The sequence below is a fragment of the Triplophysa dalaica genome, chromosome 19, assembly GCF_015846415.1.
Source record: "Triplophysa dalaica isolate WHDGS20190420 chromosome 19, ASM1584641v1, whole genome shotgun sequence".
Taxonomy (NCBI): domain Eukaryota; kingdom Metazoa; phylum Chordata; class Actinopteri; order Cypriniformes; family Nemacheilidae; genus Triplophysa; species Triplophysa dalaica.
Genome location: NC_079560.1, coordinates 15,975,070 through 15,990,835, shown reverse-complemented (window position 1 = coordinate 15,990,835; position 15,766 = coordinate 15,975,070). Strand labels below are relative to the sequence as shown.

General features: G+C 38.4%; 1 protein-coding gene across 2 annotated transcripts; it reads left to right on the top strand.

Annotated features, from left to right (window-relative positions):
- The first annotated feature begins 123 nt into the window (after positions 1-123).
- Positions 124-13,301, top strand: rbm27 (RNA binding motif protein 27). 2 transcript variants are annotated; one of them, XM_056731514.1, is made up of 21 exons: positions 124-287; positions 880-998; positions 1,137-1,255; positions 1,691-1,785; positions 2,352-2,548; positions 2,762-3,064; positions 4,271-4,489; positions 5,181-5,357; positions 5,625-5,771; positions 5,888-6,029; positions 6,286-6,439; positions 7,774-7,977; positions 8,087-8,218; positions 8,336-8,461; positions 8,581-8,655; positions 8,735-8,884; positions 8,968-9,072; positions 10,507-10,704; positions 10,796-10,879; positions 10,965-11,093; positions 11,461-13,301. In XM_056731514.1, exons 1-21 carry the CDS (start codon positions 229-231, stop codon positions 11,548-11,550), a joined length of 3,024 nt encoding a protein of 1,007 aa, XP_056587492.1. In that variant the 5' UTR covers positions 124-228; the 3' UTR covers positions 11,551-13,301. The 2 variants fall into 2 exon arrangements, with proteins under 2 accessions (XP_056587492.1, XP_056587490.1); XM_056731512.1 differs by lacking the exon at positions 5,181-5,357 and having other exon boundaries at positions 125-287.
- Positions 13,302-15,766: the final 2,465 nt, after the last annotated feature.

The following is a 15,766-nucleotide window of genomic DNA, read 5'->3' as shown; positions in this document are numbered from 1 at the left end:
CTAAATAAATGTAAGTTTATTGTCTAAAATGAATATTCGCTTTTTAACGTTGCTTTGAAAGCCGTTCTGTGATTGGCCGTAGTCCTGTGACGCTACCGCGTGACGTTGCGTGAACTTCCAACAGCCCGTCCGCCGTTCAGTGACTACAGAAGGCCCAGTGTGTGTTTAGACGATGCTAGAAGCATAAACGCCCAACCTTTTATCAGTATTAATTCATTGCATGTCAGAATGATTATAGATAATGTAGACGCTCTGAAATCCTGGCTGGCTAAACTTCTTGAACCCATGTAAGTGATGAACAGACTGACACTTGAACTGTTAAAGCTAACTAGCGCCGCTAACATGCTAACACGCAAGCTGCCTTTCAGATCATGTGCCTGCACTGAAAACAGATTGTGATTTCCATTTGTTGTGTGGGTTAAAATGCGTTTTAGTCATATATTGTGTATGTTGAGTAATTTTACAAACGTCCCACTTTTATGCCATGTTTTAGGAAGCTAAGCTAAGAAGGTTTTGGTTGAGTGGTGTGGAAATCTAAACAGTGTGATATGGGTATTTGAGTATCAGGACACAAGTTATTTTAAATGGAGCGTCTTGGCATGTTAGCATACTAACTGTTTTTTTTAAGTACTAAAATGCTGTTTATTAAGGAAAGCAGTAGGTGTGTTGTAGGTGGTTAATGCATAAGCAGTAAACTTGTCATGAGGTGATCTCAGTGCATTCTTGAAGAGCTCTTGGTACAAGGCTCTTACCAGACAACCCCAGAGACCTGCATGTAGAAACTTGACATCTCAGGGGAACAAAAATGTATAGTTTTGTAGTACTGTTAAACTAAATGCATACAGAGTGTAAAAGTTATTAATGTGTGCTTATTTTCAGATGTGATGCTGATCCAACTGCACTGGCAAACTACGTTGTTGCTTTAGTGAAGAAGGATAAACCAGAGAAAGAACTGAGAGCGCTTTGTGCGGATCAGTTGGACGTTTTCCTCCAGAAAGGTATCAGTATGAGTTCACATGTATTGCTTATTGGTCTTTTTTATTTAATAAAGGCTGTGTGAAAATGAAGTTATGCACTTTATGATTATATGATTATATGCATATGACTGATACGGTTGACGGTTTTCATTTTCACAGAGACTACAGGGTTTGTGGATAATCTCTTTGCATGTCTAACCACTAAAAATTATTTGGGAAATCCACCCGCTAAAGAGGACTCTAAAACTCCAGTGCAAAAGGTTGAAGAGAAGGAAGAGGTAAAAAAAAATCTTTAACTATATTAGTTATACGAATAATATTGGAAGGAAATCTGAAAATCGTACAGTAACACTTCTCTTGGCTAAACAGAATGTCTAGGCCTTTTTATAAAAACTGTTTTGTGTTTTAAAAACGTTGTCTTGTATTTCCATATAAATTATTAATTATTTGCTAGCTTTTGGTCCTCTCAATCACCCTTTGTTAACAAGTAATGTAGTCACATCACATCCAGTTAACATGTCCAGTGCGTATGCACAACACAGCACATTATCGGAGTTAAACTAGTTGTGTTAAACTCTTTTCCTTGGGAAGTTTTAAAGACTGCCCTTCGGAATAATAGATTAACTTTACCGTTTGCAAGTGTTTTTTTTATTATATAATGCAGGAGTGAATAACATTTGCTGTTGATGTTAAAAAGTAATATTTATTTTCAGACTGCTCATGTTGAAGATGACAGGGATAGTCGAAGACGAAGAAGCCCATTGAGAAATCGTCCAGATTTCAATGAGTCTAGGTTGGTCCTGGAACGGTAAGTGTGGACGATTCAGAACAAATTTGAGTACTGTAATCAAATGAATGGTTTTGGGTAAAACCAAATCTTAGTAAGAAAACATGTATAACTTGAATAAAAAGGATAATTTTGCCTTAAATAGAATTGGATTTGTGTATTTTACAAATGGCAGATAGTCTGAAATGTACAGTTATTGTTATGTGTGTGTTTGGTTAGAGCCAGTACTTTAACTGCTTTGACCTTTGGACCGCTAGCATGAAGCACGCTCCAAATTTTTACATCCAGCAGACTTTACTGTTGTTGTAGAATTTAGACATTGCAAAACAAGAATTTCCCTATTTTGCGCTTACTCCCACACATCTGTCTTTGCATGTTCAACCAATGCACATTTATTTTTAGTTAAACAGCTGTTTGTTTGAGCCAGAGACTGTTCCTGTATCAGCTCTAAAACCACAAACTATACAGCAAATGATCAATTTCATGGAATACATGATATAAACCTGCACCAAAATGATCAAACACATCGTTTTTGCCCTGTCACTGACATTAATAATGTTTCTGACCCCTCATATGTTTTCCTACAGGGCCAGAGATGACCGCCGGAGAGACGACCGAAAGCGTCGAGAACCAGAGCGCCACGGAAAGAGCGGAGAGTCATACCGGGAGCGCCACGAACGACACGGAGGCAGTTCGCGGGGGCGGAGCTACAGCCGCAGCAGGAGTCGTAGCCGCAGCGGCAGCTGTGGAAAGAGCCGGGACGGAGAGCACAATCAGAGAAGAGGTGATGATCATTACAAACTTACAGACCTGTCATAAAATATTATTTTTGATAAAATTTAGTCAGTTTACTTACCATCATTCCACCCCTGATGTATATGACTATACATAAACAATACATTTGATCTCTTCATTTCCAAAATATCGAAGATTCAAAAGTAATCCAGGTAACTCGAAAGCGAATCCTTATCAGTTCACATGTGGCGTCTTTCAACAGAGCACAGATCCAAATTCGAACAGGAGCGGAAAGAGACTGAGCCTTACAACCCTTCTCCTGCCCACCTGGGTAACCTGCACCACCAGCAGATGCATCCACCCCCTCTGCTGCCTCTACCGCTTCCCCAGCACCAGTTCCCCTCCTCAGGGAGCCCCGCCGTCCCCAACGCCGTATCCGTGGTTGCGCCTGCTCACCTGCCCGACAGCACCACAGAGAGCTGGTCTGCATACTTCACCAACCACACAGACAGCAAGACGTTCAACAAGAGCAGCACGCTCAAACATCGCTGCAGAGATTACGACGGTAAGAATGACACTTTTAAGAGAGTATCTATCTTTTGCATTTATCAGGTTAGTTTTGGTCGAATAGAAGCTTGTTTGTTATGAATGTGACTGCTGTTGCATAAGTTGCAAAATATTCAATCTGAGGTGGCAAAAATAATAAAGGATCTGCTAACAAATAATATTAGTGTTTCTCAGGACTTAATTATGTTGAACTATTTTTGCAAAGACTTTGAAGCAACAAAGTGACAACAGGTGTAATTCATCACTGTTATCTTCAGACTGAAGCTTCACCAAATGTCTGTTTTTAATAGTATTTAATGTTTGTAAATCTCACAAACATCATTTAGTGAAAATGTTCAACTTAAATGATACCTTGTTTAATATTGTGCTCTAATGCCATGGCATACGTTTCTAAATACTATTTTGTTTGCTAAATGTACACCATGTAAAGTAAACCTTTACGTTAACCCATAATGAACTAGTGTTTTTTAACTAGCTGTGCTTAGGGGCTTAGACTTGAACTTTTTGATTTTCATGAATCTCATCTTTTGTTTTTATATGCCTATAAACCATCAACATATTATGGACTCCAACGATGTCAACCCTTTAACCCCAGTTCAAGGTCACTGCATGAAGACAAGGAATTCACCCAAATAATATAAATTCTTTCATCATTTGCTCATCCTAATGTCATTCCAGACCCGTGTGACTTTCTTTCTTCTGCTGAACACAAAATATATTTTGAGAAATGTTGGTAACCAAACCCAATTTACTTCCAATATATGAACACAAAACCAACCTGTGTTCCTCACAAGAAAGAAAGTCATACCAATTTGAAAGGATGTGAAGATGAAGAAGTAAAAAAATGTTTTGACTGAAATAAGTGATCAGAGAGACAAGTTTAGGCTTCTCGTGGATACAGACCCACAGTTCAGTAACACTAAAGTGTCTTTTTAATTCTCTAAGGTCGTGGTTTCTAAAGGATCACTAATGACTTTGGCATAGCAGTTTTACCATACGGCCTCCTGTGAGCCGTGTTTATATTTATCACCTGGTCTCTCTGGACCCGGAGTATTTTTCACACTGGTGGGAGTTAGAATCAGCCCCAGGGATGATTTGAGGGATGGATTGTTTAATGATCATGTCAAGCAGCTCATCTGTGTTGAAGTCTATGTTAATGTTTGGCACAATATCTTTGTTAAATGAACCTCATTGTTTTGAACAGAGAAAGGATTTTGTATACGAGGAGATCTCTGTCCTTTTGACCACGGAAATGACCCTCTGATTGTGGATGACGTCACACTTCCAACCATGATCCCATTTCCGCCTCCCCCCGTTCTGCCCAGGATGCCCATGCCGCCCATGACTGAGCCTCCACCGGGCATGCCAATGCCCATGCCCCCTCGCGGGCAGCCGCCGCCTCCAGGCATCTACCCCATGCCAAGTAGGTGTCACTTTGATTTCTGACAGTTAATGTTCTTTGTAAGAAAAACAAATGCTACTCGCATTATCCATGTAGTTGCAATCAGTTCTGGTGGAAATGAGGTTTGTATTATTCAATTGCATTTAGAATATAATTTAAATATTAAATATGGACAAATTTTAATTAAATAACCTTACATTTTGGAGAAATTCATGTTATTTAAAATGAATGTATGATAAATAGTTAAAATCATACAATTTTGTATTAAATATTTTATCAGTAATTGATTAATTAATTCAGTTTTAAATACGTAAATTTTTATTTAGTCTATTAATTGATTTATTTTGGAACTCTTTATTTATTTATGAATATATAATGAATATAAATTTTCATAAAAACTCTTGATCGAGTATTGTGCAGGCAGTTCAAAGGTCATGGGTTTGATTGCCAGGTAACAAACATATTAATCGACCTTGAATGCATTTTAAGTTGCTTTGGCTAAAACTTTCTACCAAATGTTTAAATGTAAATAGCTAAAAGCTAAATCTTGAATTTGAGGGCAAATTGTGTCACAAAGACTTCATATTCACACTGTCAATCTCTCAATGTAGAATGTAAATTCCTACAGTCCGCCAATACTTGCATTTTAAACTTTAGCCGGATTGCATGTACTGTGTCTAGCATGCTTGAGTTTGCTCTTGTCTTGTTTTAGGGTCTCCTCACATCCCAACCACTGGGATTGACACCCGGCCTCACTCCAGAAGCAGCACTTCTTCTCCTTTGGCCCTGCCTGGTCTGGGACCACCTCCTCATCCTCCGCCTCCTCCTCCACCTCCTCCTCCTTCTTCCTCCTCTGCCTCTCTTCATCCTCAGTACAGTCTGTCTGAATGTAAGACTGCCACTGCGCTTTCCTTCTGCTGTTTCTGCAACTTGCTGTCAATGTGTATGCATTGTATGCATGTGTCTTATAATTAAGGTCGAAACTCTTTTTGAGGCCGCAATTAACAACTCTGACCATGCGGTGGCGATGTTGTGACATTTTAAAATAACATAATCACACAAGTTCTAAAATAAAAAATTCTTTACTGTAGTGTTGTTGAATATGTTTTGCGTACAAATCTAAAACAATATCCCTCATGTTGCCTTTTATATACAGACAACTACGATCCTGAGGGTTATAACCCAGAAGCCCCGGGATTGACGGGGCCGGGCAGAACTCAGTACCGTCACTTTATCCCCCGCATTCAGACGCAGAGACCCAACCTCATCGGCCTCACCTCTGGAGATGGACAGACCTCACGAGGTAACGGGTGTGAAAGAGAATCAATCCCATTTCTGGTGTATGGCTGATGATGTTTAAAATCATGTTTCTCTTAGATGACCGAATTGAATGTAACGGAGGTGTGTTTGTATTTTTAGCTGCTAATATTGTGATTCAGACTGAGCCGTCGGTCACAAGCGTGTCGAGCAATGAGGTGAGGTACAACTCAGAGCAGGAGAACAGAAAGAGAACTTTGCCGTCTGCTGATGGTTCTCAAGCTAAAAAACCCTGGATGGACAGGTAAGATTTATTTAGATTTCTTTTTTACAAAAAGTACCACTTTTTCATTTTTCCTTACCATAGTTGCCTCTGGTTAGTCTAGATAAATTGGAAAAAAAATATATATTTTTAGACGCTTTTCAACAAGGAGCACATAAAGTTAAATGAATCTTAGATTTATTTCATGCGTTACTTTTTATGTTGCAAAATGGAAACTATAAGAATAGAAACATTTGTGCTGGTTTTTTGATATAAAGAAGTGTTTTTGGTTTTCCAGGCAAAATTTTAATAACCAACATAAACCCACCTTCCAGAAGAAGGTCCATTATGTCAACACCAAACTAGAGGTGCGCAGAATCCCCCGAGAGCTAAACAACATCACCAAACTCAACGGGCACTTCAGCAAGTTTGGAACCATAGTCAACATTCAGGTGATAAGTTTTTCAGGCTTTTGCGCTTTTATATTTTGCAACAGTTCATATCCATGACGTAGGCTTTAGCTGAAATTTTTATTAAATGGACAGTTCACCCAAAAATGAAAACTCGCCCTTTGGTTGTTTCAAACTTGTGTAACTTTCATTTTTCTGTTGAACACCAAAAATATATTTTCAAGAATGTGGGGAAACTACAGAGTTCTGGGCCACTATTGACTTCCATTGTAGATTTTTTTTCCTACTATAGAAGTCAACAGTGACCCAGAATGGTTTGGTTACAAACATTCTACCAAATATCTTTTTTGTGTTCCTCAAAGCAATGAAGTTTTAACAGGTTAGAAATAACGTAAGGGCACGTAAATGATGACAGAATTGTTTGTTTTTGGGTGGATTATCCCTTTAATAACCTAACCTTGGAAACACAAGCAAAATTAATATTCGGGATATGATTTTTCCGTATACACGGATTTCAGTGTTTTTTTTTACATTGCTGGGATAACCAGCGTAAATTGCATAAATTTGATTTATTTGAATTAGTGGCGGGATTGGGGGAGGGGGATTTGCGCGTGGTAATTATAAAGCCGCCCAACAGGATCCTTTCTACTCTCTACGTCATGCACCGCTTTTATAAATGCATAAATTTTGGGAGTTATCTTTATGTTTCCAGAGAGACCAAACAGACTAATGGAAGCCAAACACAGTTTTAACTTTTAATTAAGTGGGTAACTGAACAGCGTTTTGTAACAGAAACAGAAAATCCTGAGTCTTGAAGTTGAGACGTCTCTATGATTTGATTTAACATTATCTATATACAGAGACTAAAATAAGCCATTCCACAATTTGATGGCTTGAAACTATACAAATGGCTGATCTAGTCACTGTCTATTATAAACCTATTGAAGTCTGGACTGAAAGCATACATTTAAATTATCTAAAACTGCAATACCTGCAGATTAATTCAGACAAACGCTGTATGAAAGACACAGATATGCCATCTTGTGGCTGTGTATGGAAGTCTCTTGAGGCCACAGTATTCTTTACATTAAGGATCATTTAATTAGTAACATTAAAAAGGGGGGATTGGGCGATGGTGCGTTCTCTTTTTTGATCACATGCCTGATATATGTTAGTGTAAAGAATTCCACAGTCTTGTCCCTTTGTATTGTTATTTCATTTTCTGATTATTTTCCTCAAAGTTTGTTGCGTTGTGATTTGTATAAGCTTGGCTGCTCTAAACATGCTCTACTCATAGTAGAGTATTGTTGTTCAACTCAATATTTTTTTGAATTTTTCACTGTTATGTATCATAAATGGCTGCGATTCTTTCCTAGGTTGTGTTCGGGGGCGACCCAGAGGCAGCGTTAATCCAATACACGGTAAACGATGAGGCTCGGAGGGCCATATCGAGTACAGAAGCTGTTCTGAATAACCGTTTTATAAGAGTATACTGGCACAGAGAGGCCACGTCTAACTCACTGGAGCAGGGACCCAGCCAGATCCCAAACCCTGGCCAACAGCATCCCGCAGCACACAAGGTCAGATGTCCCACTGATGCTTTATAGTTCGGTATTATTAATACCCGGACGAACGCAGCACTGACTGCAGTCTAATGCTAATGCTAAACACACTTTGTTGCGTCTGCAGGTCATCAATAAGCAGCACAATGCCGGATCTTACGTACTGAATAATACCTTCCCCAAACAACAGACAGCAACGGGAGTTGCAGGAACCACTGCCGGCGCTGAACCAACCAGCCCTAGCCAAGAGCCCTCAGTGGTAACAAACACGCATATGCAAAGCTTAGAAAGGCTTAGGGTCACTGAAATGTTTTTTTACACTCATAATGTACATACACGTAATCAGCATTTGTTTTTTATTGTTGTGTTAAACCAGGGTTTGACGCCACCCTCAACTCTACCGAAAAGTCCGTTCTCACGTACGGTATTGAAAACCACATCTAAATCATTGGGAAAGACAGCCAAGGTGCTCGAAGCTCAGGAGGTTCAGAAAAAGAAGCAGGTGAGTATTTCCTTTCTCGTCAAGCGTAAACCGATAGCAGCAGTTCAGACTGCTTAGATTGCACAGTCTGGAATGTACTTATGAGTGAGCTCACACCACCTCTGACCTCTGGCCCTCAGGAGGCGTTGAAGCTCCAGCAGGACATGAGGAAAAAGAAGCAAGAAATGCTCGAGAAACAGATCGAATGTCAAAAGGTACGAAAGCACTTGATGCAGAACAAAAAACGGAGTTTGAAATGATGCCTGCATATAAACCTGAGCTGCCCATCTGCAGGTACTGATAAACCGTCTGGAGAGGAAGCCGGAGGAGAGAGCAAATATCATGAAGACGCTCAAAGAGCTGACGGAGAAGATCTCGCAGCTGAAGAACGAGATCAGCCCGACCTCGCAAGCCACTGCTAACGCGGCAAAAACAAAAACAGACGTGAGACACTCTTGTTCACCGTTTCAGATGTTTTCTTGATTCTTCAGTATGGCTTTAACTAAACCGAGGGACTTTGCATGTAGGCCCAGAAAGAGTTGCTGGACGCAGAGTTGGATTTTCATAAGAAGCTAACGGCAGGAGAGGACACCACAGACCTGAAGAGAAGGTTGGGTCAGCTGCAGGTGGAGGTGAGCATGCTGTTATGTGACAGAATCACAATCTGTAATCCATTTCACCCAGACACAATCTCATATTCGGTTTTAACGAAGGATTACTGAAACAAAAACCTGTGCCGGGCTTAAATTAGCCGAGGGGAAATGTGCATGTCATTACAGTGCATTTCCTGCACATTAAAGTGTAAGCACTTACAGGACCCTGAGGACTCGACCGAACCAACACACATCTCTCATTCTCACGCTGGTGCTCTTTGTAACATTAAAGTTTGATCTGCTTCTATGCGAGAAATGTAAGCGAGGAAAGACAATTAATGGAAGAAAGAGGAACTACATTGACTTAAAATTTGGTCAGTGGGGGCTTTTTTTAAACTTAATGTGCAGGCAGGGTAAAACAGATTTAAAGTTTCTAAGAGCTATATTGAAGTTCAAAAGCTCATCTTTTTTTGTGGCACACCCAAAGAGACCTGGCCACGGATGGAATAGCTGCCTAAAATCATTTTGATTAGTTTTCTTGTTATAAGAATTTATTGCTTAAATGAACAATTCTGTCATTTTTGTATCAGTTTCGACCCATAATTTTTTCTTTCAGTGCATCACTACTTACGATATACTTGTACCATTCCAGTTTGTTTTTAACAAACAACTATGAGCTGATAATCGTTATTACTCGCTTATTTATGAAAGCAGCAGATGAAAAGTTTTACGGTATCTGCTTTTTCATGCTATTTCTGATTTGCCATTGGTATTAAATTGATGAAAAATTTGCCAATAAATATCGGTTCATCTCTTGTTAAATGTTATCAATGGGTTCTTACTGAGATGCACCTTTGCTAAATTTCTCTGCAGATAGACGATTATTCAAAGTGATATCTGTCGATACCGTTTTTTAAAATGAAATGTTATTGCTTTATTTAATGATTATCAGTATTGAACATGAAACTGGTGATGTTTCCAAACATTTTCTGAATGCAGAGCACAAATTCGTTGCCTTTTCCTGTCCTCATTTTATTGACAGGATATATCGGCACTGAATATCGGCTGTTTTGAAAAATAGCTTTTATCGACTGATACCGATCATTGGCTGATATATTGGTTCATCTCTAGTTCTTGCATGTTCTGGCATATTACTGCTTGAGTGAATCTAGAACTGTGAATCCGATTCAAGTGTTGCATACTTAATGTCACATTTCTAGCCATAGTTCAGATTTTTTAATCTTTGCATGTATAGCACACAAGTTATATAGACTTATATGATCATATAGGAAAATGAATTTGACTTGGTCACAATATTTAAAACTTTATTTTAAGACATTTTCATTTTTGTGTGAAATTCAAATTTTGACATCATCTCTTTTTTTTGGATAGCAGTGGTCTAAAAATGCACTTTATTTACAGTCAACTTTTAAATGCATTTTTTTAAAACTATATTCTGAATTTTTCTCCCAGGCAAAACGGCTGGGACTCATACACGCTGGGCGTGGTAAACCAACGACAGCCCAAACTCGAGGCAGGGGTAGGGGCCGAGGGCGGAGCCTCAGGGGGCGTGGAGGGGGCAATCATATGGTGGTGGATCACCGCCCTCGAGCTATCAACATTTTTGGCTTTACACAAGAAGAGAAAGAAGAACTTTTGCCACATTTTGTTGTAAGACTTTTACATTTGTTTAGTTATGTATTAATAAACTTTTTTCTTGGCGCATGATGAATCTATGTGACAAATTTATTATGTTTTATAGAATTTTGGAGAGATCGAGGAGCTCCGTGAGCAGGATGCTACTAGTGTGGTGATGACCTTCAAAACCCGGAGTGAAGCTGAGAACGTACTGTGCCTTCTTAAGTTTTCTTTTTCGTTTTTCATTGCTTAAAGCTAACAGAAATTTAACAAAGGGATCTCTTTTTTTTCAGGCTGCCAATCAAGGGGCGAAGTTCAAAGGTCGAGTCCTGCAGATCTCCTGGTACAAACCTAAAACTCCATCTGTGTCCACTGAACCAGAAGAGGAGTTAAAGGACGATGTCAACACTCCAGGATTACATGTAATGATTTTCACAATTATACACTAAAATAAGTCCCGTAAACAAACAAAAAATTTCTGCCAGCTGGGATGCTTTAAAATTACATGTTTATCCCCTTTTTCATGGTAAATTTGCCATCTTTTCCGGTAATTTTATGGTGTACAGGATAAATATTTTCCAAAATATTCTGTTACCAAAATCCTGTAAATAAAGCTAAAAATTTTTGGCAGCCTGTTTTTTTCTGTCATTTTTTTGTACGTATTTAAAAGAAATCTCTGAAGTTTTTTTTGGACATAATACGTGGAGAAACTGGGAAAAAAAAAACAATTTTTACATAATCATTTATCACAGTTTTTTTGTCTCATACTGATCTTTGATGAATTTATAGGAGACAGTCAGCCCCTTCCTGCTTCCAGAGGAAGAAGAGGAAGACGATGACGAAGACGACGATTACGAGAGCCGCTCATGGAGACGATGAGGCAAACGGCATCACACTTTTCTTCGGAGAAGGACTGTCATTTTTAGTTGCTGTTTTTGTAGGCTGATTAAAGTATGTGGGATGGAAAGACAAAAGGTCTTTCATTTTTTTGAAGACGGTTTTCAGTATTTCTAGAAACGGTCTGAGCAACAGCGTTCTCCGTAAAGGAGATGATGTGAAAATATGAGACGTCCGTAGGGATTGCAGTGTCACTCTGAAATCTCCGCATTTCTGTATCAAACTCTCATTTTTGCTGAGATTGAATGCGAAATGTTTCAGCGAGGAAACATTTTGTTTCACTGTGCACGACCAGAGATCAGTAACTCACAACATTTGTGACTACTGTGTATTTTTTTTAACTGAACACGTTCTCCTAACCCATTTAACGTCCAGTATATAATTTGATGTGTAAATTCATCTGCACTTTGCGCCATTTTGGCTTCAACCCTGTTGGATGCACTCGCTTGACATCTTTCCCCTTAAAGGCATCTCTTTCCTTTGTGAAGAAATGAAATGCCGTCTCTGTCGAACTCTTTCGAAACATTTCTATTTTCAGTTTCCCCCAGATTAGTTATTTTTATTTCATTAAAATTATTGTGCCACTTCGTGTAAATATGGACTTTGTAGAAAATGTATGCGGCACACACTTCGTTGTGTTCAACGTATCCAACTGTTCATATTTATTTCGCACATCTAGAGGATGTTTCGAAATCAAAAATGACATTGGATGAATTTTGTTTATTACGATAAAAATATGAACAGAGGTGTTTTGAATGTATTCGGAATTCGTTTGCGCTTCATTTACGCCTTATTGTCGGTGTTCAGCTGACTTTTTATTAGATTTGTGAGTTTTTCTTTTTTGTGTGTATATTTTGTAAAGGGTTGCCGTAGTAACGACTGATCTGTTAATTTGAGGTGTAGGAATGAATGAAGCTGTTACATCACCATCCTAATACAAACTCTTATTTAAGTGAAATGCTTATTTAAGTGACTTAAACCTAACGTTGTGTCTTTTTGTTAACTAGCAGACTTGCATCATTACACTACGCTTTAAATATTTTCTTTCTGTGTTTATTTTGAGATCCTGTTTTGCCATATTTGGCACTCCACTTTTTTCAGAGACCTGGTCCTTCAGAAACGGATCTGTTTCTGTTTCTGTAATCTTCAATATTGTCCTATAGCATGCCGGCATCTGTATGAGTGTGTTTAATTGAAGCAAGAAATATGTATGTATGCGTATATATTTTTTTAATTATCATATTTACATACGTTGCTATTAACAGTTAAGATATAAGTTTATAGTTCCTTAAAGAAGGACCAGTGTACATTTGTTGATGTGATGTTAGGTAGCATGTCCCTATGAAGGTCGAATCCAAACATTCAGTGATGTCGCTATACACCCCACATTTCCAGAACAATTGTATTGAATGTGTTCTGTAAAACCCCCTGAGACGGCTCAGTTTCTCTCTCAATAACCCTGTTGCTCATGACAGGTCGTCTTGTTGTTTTTTACATGAAAGAGTCAGGGCAAAACTTTCTGTGTGAACTTCAAGAATGGATTTTGATCATTTGTACAACTCTTTTACTACACCACATTAGTACAGTGTCATACACCTAGCATAAATACTGTAGATTTTGACTAATACTGTTGCTAAATTTCAAAATCGATGGATGTATTTTTCAGTTGTCTGTTTGTAAAATGGATTTCTAACAGTCGCATGTTTGCTAATCAATAAAGAAACTGGAATGGGGGTGAGATGGATGAATATCGAAAGGAAAAAAACAAGTTAAATTGGCCTAAAATAGTTTGCAAGAACCTGCAAAGAAAAAAGACAGAACTCTCATCACAGAGAAAAAGAGAAAAAAAATCCATGATCCATTCCAAGAATCATTCACCTCTGAAAAAGTTGTTGTGTTTTTCTTCGTGTGTGTTGAATGAATGGACTGTTGATGTCTAAGGCAGTAAAGTAGAAAGAAACATCTACACTCACCTAAAGGATTATTAGGAACACCCGTTTAATTTCTCATTATTGTAATTATGGTGGTGGTGTAATGGTGTGCGGGATGTTTTCTCGGCACACTTTAGGCCCCTTAGTGCCAATTGGGCATCGTTTAAATGCCACGGCCTACCTGAGCATTGTTTCTGACCATGTCCATCCCTTTATGACCACCATGTACTCATCCTCTGATGGCTCGTTCCAGCAGGATAATGCACCATGTTTTTTAGATTAGATTAGATTAGATTCAACTTTATTGTCATTACACATATACAGGTACAGTGTAACGAAATGTAGTTTAGGTCTAACCAGAAGTGCAATTAGCAAGTGCAGATATACAGTGTGAATACAGTGTGACACAAAGCTCAAATCATTTCAAATTGGTTTCTTGAACATGACAATGAGTTCACTGTACTAAAATGTCCCCCACAGTCACCAGATCTCAACCCAATAGAGCATCTTTGGGTATGTGGTGGGATGGGAGCTTCATGCATCCCACAAATCTCCATCAACTGCAAGATGCTATCCTATCAATATGAAGAATATCTAAAGAATGCTTTCAGCACCTTGTTGAATCAATGCCACGTAGAATTAAGGCAGTTCTGAAGGTGAAAGGGGGTCAAACACAGTATTAGTATGGTGTTCCTTATAATCCTTTAGGTGAGTGTATATCAAATACATATGTGGTATAAAAAATTGAAGACCACTCAATTGACAACTTAACAGAATTTGTATCGAATGCACTACATAGGGTCATTAAACATACATAAAAGCATAAAAAACATCACAACTTGTCCACACCTGATTTTGTGAGAAATATTTCTAAGATATTCTTCAAATAAAAAATCTGCCTTCAGTGAAAAAAAAATTCTGTTAGGGCATATTTGTACCTTATTTGCTGTTAATGTCCGCTTCTGAGAGATTAAACCATTAAAATATGAGTGTTACACAAAATGGAAAAAACATTCAGTTAAGAGAAAGTCATTGATTCACCCTCCTGCCGTTTATGACTCTGGAACACAAAAGAAGATTTTTTGAGAAACGTCTCTGTGGTTTTGTGTTCATACAATGGAAGTCAATGAGGGCCCTAATGTTGTTTGGTTACCAACATTCTTCTAAATTTCTTCTTTTGTGTTCTGCAGAAGAGAGTTGTACAACACTTTAGCTCCCTCCGAGGCAGGGTTCAAACCTTTAGGATCGGAACAACACGTGACGTAAGCAAACGCTGATTGGCTGAACTTCTGTGGTTTGCAGTTATTCGGCGGACACGCTTAAAGTCACCATGAAACGGAAGTTGGGATTGACTTCTTTTCCGTATCGTTAAAGTATATACGAATGACACGGCTTCTGAAATTTGAAAAAAAAGTAGAGCTGGGAATTTATTTTGCCTTTTCCTTTCTGATTGGTTTGTTGTAAGTTGAGCCTGGAGGGGAGGTCTGAACATGCCTGGCCATTGGACGGTCAGTATAGTCCTACCTCTTTTTTGTTGCTGACGTCATGTGGTGAAGAGTTGTTGTTGAAAGGGGAAAGGGAGCTTAATGTTTTTGATTAAAGATTGCATGCGCAAATTAATTTAGAGAAAATAATGTTTTCATTTATAATAATCACTGCTGGAATGTGTAAAAAAAATTCCTGTTTGATTTCATGGTGACTTTAAATGACGTTCCTGTTGTCTGGCTTATGTCACAAAATAGTTCATTTTGCCGGTGTGAATGCAATCAGGAGATGGCTTTAGGTCACTTACTTTAATTATGCCAGAACTTTTGTTACTGATCTCATCCAGTCGAAAAAGCATCAATGGAAGAACCTTTTCTTTCAAATGGTTCCATAAAGAACCTTTAACTTCTGAAGAACCTTTTTGTTTCACAAAAAGTTTTTTGGGGCAAAAAAGGTTTTTCAGGTTATAAAAAGTAAGAAAGAGATGGTTCTTTAAAGAACCTCTGACTGAATGGTTCTTTCTTGAACCAAAAATGGTTCTTCTATGGCATCGCTGTGAAGGACCCTTTAAGCACCTTTGTTTCTACGAGAGGGCCTGGATGTAAAAAGTTTGGCACATCTGTGTGTACATTTTTTAAAATTCTTTGGAATACAGGACAAGGAGATAACTTTTCTAAAGCTGGAGATCCCTTTTGACCACTATTTTGCTTCGCCGTAAAGTGTTATCATGAGTTCTTTGCACTGATGACACATAAATTATTTTTTCTGCAAAGTTTCTTAAC

Coding starts and splice junctions, on each gene's coding strand:
- rbm27 (XM_056731514.1), top strand. CDS start 229: ATGATTATAGATAATGTAGACGCTCTGAAATCCTGGCTGGCTAAACTT. Junction 1,256..1,690: donor AGGTTGAAGAGAAGGAAGAG/GTAAAAAAAAAT, acceptor ATTTATTTTCAG/ACTGCTCATGTTGAAGATGA. Junction 10,705..10,795: donor AACTTTTGCCACATTTTGTT/GTAAGACTTTTA, acceptor TATGTTTTATAG/AATTTTGGAGAGATCGAGGA.